At 39.8% G+C, this 13,382-nt stretch overlaps 1 protein-coding gene across 2 annotated transcripts in view; it reads right to left on the reverse strand.

Moving 5' to 3' along the window:
- Positions 1–13,382, reverse strand: part of LOC139942670 (Fanconi anemia group M protein-like) — a 29,844-nt gene that overhangs the window by 12,898 nt on the left and 3,564 nt on the right. Inside the window, exons 6-15 of one of the 2 annotated variants that reach the window (XM_071939552.1) lie at positions 12,339–12,416; positions 11,306–11,464; positions 10,460–10,591; positions 9,280–9,532; positions 8,133–8,231; positions 7,426–7,634; positions 6,453–6,659; positions 5,129–5,366; positions 4,044–4,198; positions 693–3,417 (exon numbers count right to left, since the gene is read on the reverse strand). In XM_071939552.1, coding sequence (XP_071795653.1) covers positions 693–3,417; positions 4,044–4,198; positions 5,129–5,366; positions 6,453–6,659; positions 7,426–7,634; positions 8,133–8,231; positions 9,280–9,532; positions 10,460–10,591; positions 11,306–11,464; positions 12,339–12,416 — 4,255 coding nt within the window. Of the gene's footprint in view, positions 1–692; positions 3,418–4,043; positions 4,199–5,128; positions 5,367–6,452; positions 6,660–7,425; positions 7,638–8,132; positions 8,232–9,279; positions 9,533–10,459; positions 10,592–11,305; positions 11,465–12,338; positions 12,417–13,382 lie in introns of both variants that reach the window. The other variant, XM_071939502.1, reaches the window with a different exon arrangement.

Raw genomic sequence — 13,382 nt, forward strand, 5'->3', positions numbered from 1 at the left:
GCAAGAGGTAGACGAATCCTATGTGTTGGAAGAGGGCATAGCAACGATTTAATAGATGTAATTTTTGCATTGGGAATAAAGATTATAATTTGCTTTTATGTGTATTTAGCACTGTATACTAAGTACTTTCCCGTGAAAAAAAGCTATCCACAGGCAAATCACTCAAGTGGGACTCGAACCCCTGAGCAGAGCAGATGTCTACCACTAGACCACTGACTGGGCTAAATATTCCAGTTTTGTTTGTTTCCTCTGTTAACAATTATTAGTATTATTTTGTTTGTGTGTGTATCACTTAAAGACAGTGGACACTATTGGTAATTGTCAAAGACCAGTCTTCTCACTTGGTGTATCTCAACATATGCATAAAATAACAAATCTGTGAAAATTTGAGCTCAATCGGTCGTCGAGTTTGCGAGATAATAATGAAAGAAAAAACACCCTTGTCACACGAAGTTGTATGCTTTTTGATGCTTGGTTTTGAGACCTCAAATTCTTAACTTGAGGTCTCGAAATCAAATTCGTCTAAAATTACTTCTGTCTCAAAAACTCCCTCACTTCAGAGGGAGCTGTTTCTCACAATGTTTTATACCATCATTACTCGTAATCAAGAAAGGTTTTATGATGATAATTATTTTGAGTAATTACCAATAGTGTCCACTGCCTTTAAGATCAAATCTACAAAACATACATACCTAGAATTGTTCGGACATTTGGTGCAGGAGCCAGCCTTACTCTTTTATCATCGACACTATCTGAGACAAATTCCTCCACCTCCAAGGATTGACCTCCAGTCATCATCTCTAAATCCTTGGCACCCAATGCTACGACGACTAAATCTGTTTCTACAGCAGCTGTTGGAGACTCAGACGCAAGTCCGAATGGTGTAGACTTTCTGCGCTTTACGCCAATCGGATTCCCTTCTGAAAATGTGGAAATCGGTTCTGAGCTTTTCCTCTTCCCAATAATTGGACGTTCTTTCAGTCTGGACAAGTTTTTTGGCGCCGGGCTATTATCCCTGCCCGATTGGCACTTCTTTCTAGAGTCCTTAGTTTGAGAAAGTTCTACTTGCTTGTGAAGGCTCTGTGGAATTTCTTCGATAAAGGAAGAAGTTTTTTCACCGGCAAAGATTTCAGTTTGTGGCACCGAGAGGACCGTCAAACCTTTCTCAGGGACATGATTGCACTTTTCTTGCTTGTACTGGGCAATGGGTGACACTATTTCATTACAAGATATTGAACTTAGGCTTAATTTAGTCTTTTGTGCAGGAGTTGACGATGCCCTCATCCAGAAACTGGACATTCCCCTGGATTGAGAAGAGCATGGTTGTTCCTTCTGTGTAGCCACTTGGCTAAGGTTTATATACTCCTGCTGCTGTTTCATGTCTGGAGAAGGTGGAACAACACCATGTTCCTCTATTTCGTCTTCTTCCAAGCTATCAAGATCGAATCCGAGGTCGAAGATGGGCTCGGACGAACCCAGGACCTGCAATCTCATTCTCTCAATCTCAGCGGTATCCTCCTCATCAAAAACCTGTGCTTTACCATCGCAGGAAACCGGTTCACTCATTTTTTGTGGCTCCAATAAATTCAATTCTCTCTTTGAGCTGATACCAGTTGAGACTGGCCTATCTCTAATAAGCTGCCCTGAAGGTCTCTGTTTCGGAACAGAGTCCCGTCTGGATTTAGGCGTTTCAGAAAACACTGCTGTGGTCCTTTTATTTCCACCTAGCAAAGAGCGTCTGTTTGATATACCCTGCTGGGAAAGAGTATTAGCGTCTCCAGCCTGTGCATGACCAGGACTCGGTGAATGTACAGAGGAGACGGGTAATGTCTTCTGGGTATGTCTGGAATCCGTCTCGAAAAGAATAGACTCTACCTGAGGTGTCTCAATTTCAAATGCTACCGGAGTTCTCATTATACTCTCCGCCTGATTATTGATGACCATAGAAACCTGGTCCTCCACTTCGTTCCTTTGCTCTGACATTTTCTTTTTATCGTTTGGTGTGTTGCCTTCTTTGTCAGATTGAGGCTGTTCAATGGTTTCCACTTCATCATCGTCAGAAAAGATTGTGAAGTCCATGTTCAAATCAAAATTTGGTTTGATTCCCGCTAGAACCTCTGTTGCATCTCTCTCGGCAGTACTGCAATCATTGTTTGTTGGGTGATCAGAAGAAGTTGAAGAGTGTTTATTCTTGCTATCATCACAGTGAGGTGGAACCGAGTTCGATGCTCCATCCTTCATCACTTCCGCAGATGTCTCTGAACTTGAAATTTGTGTATCTCCAACGGTCACCATATGCTTATCTGAGGCTGCTATTTCAGGCTGGTCTTCCTGTCTTTTACTACTGCGGAAGAAGTTGGATTCGTTTTTAAAATGCTGGGTGAGGTTGACGCTGATATCGATGTCATCTAGAAGGTCCAGAGAGGATAGGGAAGGTGGTGGTGGAGGGATAGAGGATTTTCCACCAGGCCAAAGCCTGATTCCAGAGCTGACATTACGATCATCTTCAAGAGTCAAATCTAAATCATCTGGAAAGCTGAGAAACATTATCGACAGATTTTTATCTGTTTTGTTGAATTGGTTACTTGAAAGTGCTGCTTGAGTCGACTGGGAGACCTTTCCAAATGTTGGCGACGTAGGAGGAGTGTCGCCATCAATATCCATCGGTTCGGGTGTTTCATACTCTGGTGATCTGGGTTTCTTAAAAACCTTAATTTCATCTTCTGATGCCTGGACTTTGTTACCTACTACCTCAAGTTGTGCCAGCGTATCTCCTGAAGTCGCAGCTCCAGGAGACTTCTCTTGCTTGTTGTCTGCTACTTCAAAGTCATCATCGTCAGAGCTGTCCAGCTTGGTCTTGAGATGTTTCAACTTTTGTTTGTGTTTTCTTGGCTTGTTTGTTTTGGATGTGATTTGGTTGGCTGGGTCTGACACTGTCCCATGTTTCTCTGTAGGAGTTCCTAGAGGAATCTTAGAGACTGTATTGGCCTCCATGAAGACATCTGGAAGGTTGTCATTATCACTGTTTGACGGACTAGACACGAACTCAAGAGGCTTGTTTTTCTTCTTTGATTTCTTTTGACCACTCTTCTTGCTCACAGACCCTTCATCGTCAGGTCCCACATTGTCACTTCTGGCATTTTCCGCAGCAGTGTCTTTACTGACTCTTGTGCAAAATTGCTCAATTCCTTGTCTCTTAGGCTTGATGATGTCTTCCTCGTCGAGGTATGTTTGCATCTCCAATCCGTAGATGTCTTCACCTTCTGTGAGATTCTGAAGGTCAATGAACTCCATGAGTTCGACGAACTGGTTGCAGCGTTGGGAATGTTGTACAAATCTGATTGGCTGCTTGTGCATTTGCCATGGCGACCACTCTGTCAAGGACAGTTCAGAACGACTGTTTTTTCTTTTCGAAGGCTGCGGAAAAATTAGACAATAATAGAAACAGTTGGAGTGACATAATACTTTACTACAAGGATATAACAATGCAAATTTCTGGACCAACACATTGATTGAAATATGGTTAAAATTAATATTAATGATGCACATTTTTAAAACCTTAGCACAAACATTTGCATGGTGAGACCACTTTCACAACTTGAGGAGAAAACAATGGATTGTCTCACATGGGGGTGCACAAGGTTCCTTGTGAAAAATTCCGCTGGCGAATGAATTTGTCAAAGGTCGGCTACTACAAAATTTCAAAATGTAAGAGAAAATTTCGCAAGGAATGCAGAACATGTAAAACTTGTCTGTCCTTTCATGTGGGTTTCTAGCTATGTTATGGCACCATTTAAAATAATATTAGCCAAAATCAATTTATCATGGCCCTGCTTACCTTAAAATTCTGTGCTTACAGCACCCTATGAAGCGCCTGATGCTGCGGTAAACAGAGCCATAAAGTTGGGCCTAGTTTTATTATTCCATTTTTTATTAGTTTACTGAACTGGCAGACAAGCCAGCCGAAAAGTACATTTATAAGTAAAAATAGTTCATATAGGTAAAAATATATAATTGTTGGAAAGGAAAGGGCTGGAAAGTACCTGTCTTTTTTTTGTGCTCGCTAATGTTAGAAAGTGGCCGTTGTCAGCCATGGCTGGAAGACTTGCATTCTCAGCTGGGTCTAGTTTGAAGTTGGCACTCCAGTAGGCTAGCTCCTCTGCACTCAAAAACTCACCGCTTTTCTTGTCACTTTTAGCTGAACAATTATTAAAACAAACAAAAAAGTCATTGAAACAAGGGCTGCAGTGAAGTTCAAAGTCAATTTTCCAAACTTGATTTTGGTCACAACTTGAAGTTTCAAACTGGGGCCAATTTCATAAAACATGTAAGCAGCTGTTTTGTGCTCACCCTTAGCAAAATTTCTATTTCATAAAGATTTCTACTGCAAGCTATAGGGTAAATGCTTGCTAACCCGCGGTAAGCACACAAGTGACATTACAATTTAAATCCATGCCACACAGGCATGCGCGTCGAGATTTGTTTTGCTAACTTGAGAAATCATGGTAAAATAAGTTTTTCTGCTCCAGTAAGCAAACAAATTTGCTTACCGACAAACAGCTTTATAAAATTGGGCCCTTTTTTAAACCCAATTTAAGGTTATGCGGTTTGTTATTTTCCAAAAATGATTTATACATTCCAAAGCTGCTGTGGGCTATGGACTGTGGGCTAAGTTTTGAATTCCATTAATATTAAGAGTGACGACCAAACGTAATCCTTGGGTTAATTGGTAATTGTCAATGACCAGTTTTCTCACTTGGTGTATCCCAACATATGCATAAAATAACAAATCAATGAAAATTTTGACTCAATTGTTCATCAAAGTTGCAAGACAATAATGAACGAAAAAACACCCTTGTTGCACAAATTTGTGGGTTTTCAGATGAATAATAAAAGACTTCAGGCCTGAAGTCTTTTAATATTTGAGTAAGCAATTACTTCTTTCTCAAAAACTACATTACTTCAGAGGGAGCCGTTTCTCACAATGTTTAATACAATCAACAACTCTCCATTGCTTATAACACCAAGTAAGTTTTTATTCTGTGTAATTATTTTGAGTTATTACCAAAAGTGTCCAGTGCCTTTATAAACAGTAATAGCAAAAGTTTCCATATTTGTTAAAAATTACCTTTCAAGAGAAGTGTATCAATTCCAGGAGCACAGCTCTTCCTTGAAGCAGAGGAGGACGATCTCTTGCTTTCTTTCTTATTAACATACGCCTGAACAGAGATGAACATCTTATGGGGTTGAGGGTCGATACCTCTGGGCACCATACGGGGGCTGTTTGGGTACAGTTGCAGCGATTTGGCATTGCCCTGCAGAGCCTTGTGAATGCCTTTCTTGTTGTACTGGCTTCTGTCGTAAACCTGGGATTGATTTCACAAAGCAGTAAAATTCATCGCAAGACAAATTGTAAGTAATTTCAAAGTCATTTGTATTGTGACGTCACACTAGCAACTATGATTGACTTGCAGTTTTTATCAATTTTATGTAACTGTAATTTTCAACTTTATATATATTAAAACTTGCACATAGTTTTAATGATACCTGTAATTAGTGGCTATCCGCTGTTTGATATCAATAATAAATAAATAAAATAAAAATAAATTAAGATCAATCTTAGCTCTTAGTGACATCGGCCCCTGACTGGGTTGGAAGAGAACAAGACACCAATCGAGGGCTTAGGTGCCAGTCACAATAACCACGCTCTCAGATTTGTGGGTTGCGTGTTCAAAAGAAGCAACTGAGAATTTAAATAAAGCTTTCAATAATAAAATAATAGTAATAATAATAATTGTGGTTTCTTATAAAGCGCACATGTCTGTCACCCAGTGACGCTCCTGGCGCTGTAACATACAGTATTTCCTGCAAGATGTGGGACTATGTTTTGAATTATGAGACTTAATTCTGATAGCACCATGTAATGTTTTACAAGGTGCTGTGGTGCAATTTGCTGCCGATCGGACCAGGAACACCGGGGCGAACCCCTTCTCTTTTCGATAAGGGCACTGGGTTCTTTTACATGCGTTACATAACACATGGGACCAATGGCTTAACGTACCATCCGAAATTAAATGTAAAAACATGTGTATATACCCTGCCTGTCCTCATTGAATACAACTGGACATTATAGGAGCTTTTACACATGTCTACAACATTTCTGCTTCTGTTACACCAGTATACCTGGCACTTGTGTTGTGTTGTCATATAGCCTTCGAAAAAGACTCTGCTGGGGCAAAAACTTCAGGCCGCTTGGTATTTTTTTCTCCATTTATACCACAATTCAAAATGCCTTAGGTCCTAATTCAAAATACCATAGGTTTTAATTCATACCAACAGTTAATTCTATTTTCTTAACTTTTCAGGTTATGAGCTGATTTCCTTGTTTATTTCAGTCATAGTGTCAGACAACAGCAGTGGGTAACCTGGGGGTCAAAGGAGTCAATACTTACCGCCGCCTCCTTGCCCTCGGTGACCAGCATGACAATCCGACCCTGCCTCTTCCTTCCAGTCCGTCCCATCCTCTGGACCAGCCTGATGGGACTCTTGTGAGCGTCGTAGCACACGATCAAGTCAACGTCCCCAATGTCCAGACCCTCTTCACCAACGCAGGTAGACACTAGAGTGTTGTAACCGCCCTCTCGGAACTCCTTCACCACCTGAAGGTAAAGGGTATCACAATAACAATAATAACAATAACAATCAATTTTAATATAGCGCTTTATCACAGCCCAAAGGGCGTCTCAAAATGCTCACAACATCATTTCCCCTGGACACTGGCCTTAAATCATTCCTTAAACCATCTCAGCTCCCTGGGTAGTATACAGCGTGTGCTGCGAGTTACTGCGTTACAGACATCAATTGGTAGCCAGGGCCCAGTTTAATAGAGCTGCTTAAGCACAAAAAGATGATAAGCACATCAAAATTATGCTTACCAGAATGTGGTTACCAGCCAAACTACCATGCCACATGTACCACTTGTGACTGGTATCCTGCTCATTTCTGCTTAGCGGAAAGTTGCTAAAGCAATATTTTTGCTTAAGCAGCTCTATGAAATTGGGCCCAGGCAATGTGACACTTCTAAAAGGTTAGACTTGTGGACTGCAGTAGTATTGCAGGGACCGGCAATCTCACAAGAACATTGCCAGAGACAGTATGAACGCTATCATCGTTACAAACATTTAACGACTTAAGAATAAACTATAAAGTAATACTAAACTTGCAGGTACAACAATGTAATAATTCTCTTTCGAGGGAGTGTTGGCTCTATTAAAAGGGGGTAGGTTTGGTCTGCTCGTCTTCAGGAGGAAATTTAACGACTCGCCAACAATTCCCCCAAATATTTCCACTCTCTGCACAGTTTGAAAAAATTAACGACAGTTTTCTGATTCCCTAGAATGTCTACCAAGAGAAACCAGCACGTACCCTGAGCTGTTCTTTCTGTGAGATACCCTTGCTATTCTTGCCAGACGACGCCTGCCCAACAAACCCCATGCAGCGCAGCAGCGGTCGATGCCTGTTCAACATCTCCGCTATCTCATTCACACTGTCTCGGTACTGGGCAAAGATCATCACTCGCGTACTCTTAGCTGTCGGTTGTTGTTGTTGTTTACTTGTTGACGGGTTGTCAGTGTCTACTAGGGAAAAAAAAGATAACAGTTTGTGTTTAAAGTGGTGGTCGGTTTTGAGATCAGTGATCATGTTATCCGTGACATCAAAAATGAAGAAATATTATTGTAGAGACAAAAGATGAAACACTGAACTAAAATCGACCCCATGTATAAGTAGCCATGGCATGGGACATAATATGGAAACAGGCTAGGTAAGTATGCACTATGCACAAGTTGATAAAAGGTCTCTGTTTGACATCAGTGAGGGCGCTGTTTGGATTAAGTGTTTGAAGCCATAGGGATCTGATTTCTTCCCATCAAAAAAAAATGTCAAGACAAAGAATATTAGAATGAAGCTACATCACATTTACAGTGCCTCCTGAGCGACCTTTACAAAGATATTTAATTTTATAATTTGCAGATAAAAAGCATTACTCAATGGACACCCACAACCATTGTGGTTCCACCTTGGCTAGTTTTGTCACATTGGGTGGGCTTTCCAATAAGCCAACTAACACATACCTGAAACTGTGCTAAAATTTCTGAAGTGTTGTAGGACAACCTCCTGTAGTTTGGCCATCTTTGGGTGGCTAGTCACATAGGGTTTGGATTCTTTCACTCCTGTGAAAAATAAAATCACAATAACTACAGATAATTCAACTGTGAGAGGTGGGGAGAGGTGGGGAATTCTAAAGGTTGGGTCATAGGTCATTTGTTGTCAACAAAGACCCTTTTCAAAGGCTAGCTTGTTTTGACAACTGCGCATGCTTTGCCGAATCCAAAGCCGAAGCGGTGGTTCGCCACATAGTTTACTTTATATCAACAGACATAGTGCTTTTCACCAAGTAAGTTTGAATGACAGTGATTCATTTTCAGAGTATTACCAATCTTTGACCCTACCTTTAATTTGTTTAAACACCTAACATAGATAGGTTGTTGGCATACACATCATTTTGGTGGACTGTGTGTTCAGCTAGTTGTATTTCAAGAGGCAAATTTATGATTTTTAACTACTACTCATAAGTTAAAAACAAATTTTGTGTTTTAGTGCATCAGAACTCTTAAAGACACTGGACACTATTGGTAATTGTCAAAGACCCATTACTCTCCCCATTACGCGTTACCAAGTAAGGTTTTATGCTAATAATTATTTTGAGTAATTACCAATAGTGTCCACTGCCTTTAAAAAGGATAAGGAGAAATTCCAAACAGAAAATTGTTAAGAGATATGAAGGTAATATGCGCTTTAAAGCATTAGGTAATTGTCAAGGACCAGTATTCTCACTTGGTGTATCCCAACAAATGCATAGAATAAAAATCTGTGAAAATTTGGGCTCAATTGTTCATTGAAGTTGCAAAAGAATAATGACAGAAAAACACTATTGTAGCACAAATTTGTGTACTTTTAGATGCATGATTAAAGGCTTCAGGCCTAAAGTCTTTTATAATTTAATTGAGAAATTACATCTTTCTCAAATACTTTGTTTCTTCAGAGGGAATTGTTTCTCACAATGTTTTGTACTATCAACAGCTATACATTGTTCTGTTACCATGTAAGTTTTTGCTAGTACAAAGCTAGTACTACCAATTATTTTGAGTAATTAGCAATAGTGTTCATCCCAGTGCCTTTAAGTTTATTGAAGACAAATTAATAATATGTAATGCATACCTGGTGGCGAAAACATTCTACTTCTGTTCAAATCCTCCTCCTCTGCGCCAAACTTCTCCTTCAATGTATCCATTAAACTGGTGAATTCCATGTTCCTCATCAGCTCCTGCCTGGTCCTGGAGAAGCCCTTGGCTCCATCGATGGTGCTCTGGAGGAAGTTGTACAAGGAGCGGAGTCCGTGCTGGAGCAGTAACTCAAAGCCGTGGTAGAGGCTGATGGAGAGGGCATAATCTCCCTCAATGGCACCAGTGGCCTGTGGGGGGCGTCAATGAACAAGACATATGAAATATAATCGTTAAAGGCAGTGGACACTATTGGTACGTGGTTACTCAAAATAATTATCAGCATAAAACCTCACTTGAAAATGAGTAATTGGGAGAGGTTGATAGTAAAAAACATTGTGAGAAACGGCTCCCTCTGAAGTGACATAGTTTTCGAGAAAGAAGTGATTTTCCACGAATTTTGATTTCGCGAAATCAAGCATCTGAAAGCACACAACTTCGTGTGACAAGGGTGTTTTTTTCTTTCATAGTTATCTAGCAACTTCGACGACCAATCAAGCGAAAATTTTTACAGGTTTGTTGTGTTATGCATATGTTGAGATACACCAAGTGAGAAGACTTGTCTTTAACAGTTACCAATAGTGTCCACTGTCTTTAAAGGGAAAGTATACCTATGATGGTTTTTTGAATCATGTAAGCGAACTTAATCACTGTACTAGCCAAGAAGACAAGGAAGGACGTTTCAGTTTAAATGCGGGAGGAAAACTCCAGAGATTTATTCCAGTGAAAACTTGCGCAGTAAGGTAGGAACTGATACCCAATCCACGTAGTGCCCTCGGCGTGATTCAAACTGGGGTCCTATCCTAGATGTGGAAAGATACCACTACGCCAAACCGACCAGCAATTTAGCAATTAAGATTGATACACTGTTAAGATCAATCTTAACTCTTTGTGCAATCTGCCCCTGGTTCTTGACTCTTACAAATTGGGAATTCCAGCAAAAATCAACAGTTGTGATCTTGACCAGGATGTCCATAAAGTCAAAGAAATAATTCCCAATGATAAAAGGCACGGCCTCCATTTCATAACATGGTTTTGAACGAGAGAAAACAACGCAAGCTTCACTGTGATAAATGTCTGTTGGGGTTTGACCCCTCTGATATGACCTTTGACCTTACCTTGACATGGGAAGGCGGGTCTTGGCGGAAGGCTTCTCTTGATTTGAGGATCTGGAACTTGGTCAATGTTGCCGGGTCTTGATTGTAGAGGGCGCCACAGCGATTGAGCCGCCCGATATACACACTCAATATCTGCAATATCAAATAAAAAGCAATATTAATTGATTATTTCAAAACTGGCTCGTTCAATGTTGAAAAGTATCCCTGTCTTTTTAAATATGGACAAAAGAAAAAGCTGGTGGATAACTTAACTGACAAGCCAACTAGTCCTGCTGGCCAGTCACCAAAAAAGTTCAGAGCAAACCCTGGTTATATTTGTAGTCTTTAACCAAGGAAGGCAGGGGGGGGTGTTAGATTCAGCGTGCATCTCTCAAACTTCAAACACTCCCAAACTTCTTAAGTTTGCAATTCTCGGAAGAGTTACAAAACTATAACACTGTGAGGTTAGGGTAAATTTGAATGTATACACCCAAACCAAACAGTCCTATTGAGGCCACCCTATCTCGTGGGTTTCGAAATACCGTTTTGCGTCCAATATAAATGCAGTAATCACAGGAATCTTAAAACTTCTAGTATAACGTGTTGTATCAAAAAATTGATGGTTTAAACAATGAACGTGTGGCAAAGTCTGGTATCTGGTCTACTTGGTCTAAAATTCAATGTGAAAAAATCAACAGTTGGGGCATGACTATTAATTCTAAGGTCTTCTCTCAACAAAGTAGGCCAGTATACAAGATTATATTATTGTAAGAAACAAAGAAGAAAAAAAAGATGCGGTTAATCTTACAGGGGGATTCAGTAAGTAAATTTATAAAAGACTCCGCTCAAGGAAGTGGCATATTTCACCTTCAAGTATCGATCTCGGAACGATTTCATGAGATCATCCAGAGGGACCACAACTTTCTCCACTTTGCGCTCGTGGACGTAGCGCTGAATATCGATGGACTCCTCAGACCGAATCTCAATATGAGAGATGAGAAGGTTTGTCAGAACTTGTTGTACGGCCTGGCGGAGATCAAAACAATTATACATCACTGGGTCAGTCTTAAAGGCACTGGACATTGGTAATAACTCAAAGCAACAAGCAATGGAGAGCTGTAGATAGTATTCAAGAAGCGGCTCCCTCTGGAGTACATAGTTTTTAATAAAGAGATAATTTCTCTCAAAGCTTGTCTTTCTGTCCCAAAGCTTCAATCTGAGAGGCATAACTGTCAGAAACATTTCTCAGATTGTGTATTCCTGTTAAAGCCATTGGACACTTTTGGTAAACAGTATTGTCCAAGTCCCACACTTTGTGTATCACAACTTATATATAAAATAACAAACCTGTGAAAATTTAGGCTCAATCAGTCATCGGAGTCGGGAGAAAATAACGGGAAAACCCACCCTTGTTTCCGCACGTTACGCCGTGTCATGACATGTGTTTAACATAAATCTGTAGTTCTCGATATATCGAGAATTTATATTGTTTTAATGTTTTCTCAAAAAGTAAAGCATTTCATGGAATAATAATTCAAGAGAAGTCTTTTACCATTACCTTCTGTAAACCCTGTAAGTTATTTGTTAATCTGTGAACTTTTAATTTTTTTTTCTGTACCGAAAGTGTCCAATGGCTTTAAGGTTTAATCTTTCTTGCTTGGACACAATCGCTCCAGATTTTTGGCGATATCTAAAAATATGACCTTTTGAGGATTAAAACAATCAAACAGTTCCCAAAACAGTACATGTAAGTATACTGGCATTTGATCCACAGAGAAGGAGTTTGTCTGCATAAATTAGCCTTAGGGCCAAATACCATAGCCTACTTTTAACGTAGCTTACCTCAAATAAACAAACCACAAAAAAGTAACTTCACAAAAAAATGTTTTATGGGTCTTACCTTCAAATCACTTCCTGGTGTAGCACTGAGAGCCAATACTCGAAACTCAGTTGAGTATTTATACAATTCCCGTATGACCTGTTTACAGTTATTAACACAAGGTATTTTTTTAAAATAAGTTACAAGAGATCCTGAATTTCAAACATTAAACACAAAACTTGTTACAAATGGTCTCAAACTCTAGTTTTACGTTGCATTTGGTAAAAAATAAGTATATTAGAATGATGCTTGGAACAATCATTATTCTTACGAGTTTTGTTTGGGCTTTTTATTTTGTAATCTGATTTTCTTCTTCTTTGGGCTGTAGGGGGGAATGGTGTGGTGCAGGGGCACTGACTAGTTGTGTGTCAAGGCCATGCGCTTAAGAAACCTGGACTCAAGCTCTGGCTTTTTTGATCAGCAGAGTGTGTATTTGAGTCCCGATCGTGGCACTTGTTTCCTTGAGCAAGATACTTTATCATAATTTCTTTGTCGTTTGGATGGGACAGTAAGCCATAGTTGATCATGTGTACCAGATTTAGTAGTGCCTGTTAAAGAACCCAGAATACATCAAGAGAGAGCAGGGGTTAAAGACACTGGACACTATTGGTAATTGTCAAAGACTAGTCTTCACAGTTGGTGTATCGCAACATATGCATAAAATAACAAACCTGTGAAAATTTGAGCTCAATCGGTCGTCAAACTTGCAAAATATTTATGAAAGAAAAAACAACCTTGTCGCACCATGGTCACACAAAGTTGTGTGCTTTACATGTAAGACGCTTCAGACAAGAACTCTAATTCTAAATCTGAGGTTTCAAAATCAAATTCGTGAAAAATTACTTCTTTCTCAAAAACTATGTTACTTCAGAGGGATCCGTTTCTCACAATGTTTTATACTATCAACCTCTCCCCATTACTCGTTACCATGTAAGGTTTTATGGTTCCAGGTAATAATAATTTGAGTAATTACCAATAGTGTCCACTGCCTTTAACCACAGTGTTTCTGGTTTGTATTGCAAGCACCCTCGTCTACAGGTTTCCTCATGCTTGGAAGCTACAGAT

The sequence above is a fragment of the Asterias amurensis genome, chromosome 1, assembly GCF_032118995.1.
Source record: "Asterias amurensis chromosome 1, ASM3211899v1".
Classification (NCBI taxonomy): domain Eukaryota; kingdom Metazoa; phylum Echinodermata; class Asteroidea; order Forcipulatida; family Asteriidae; genus Asterias; species Asterias amurensis.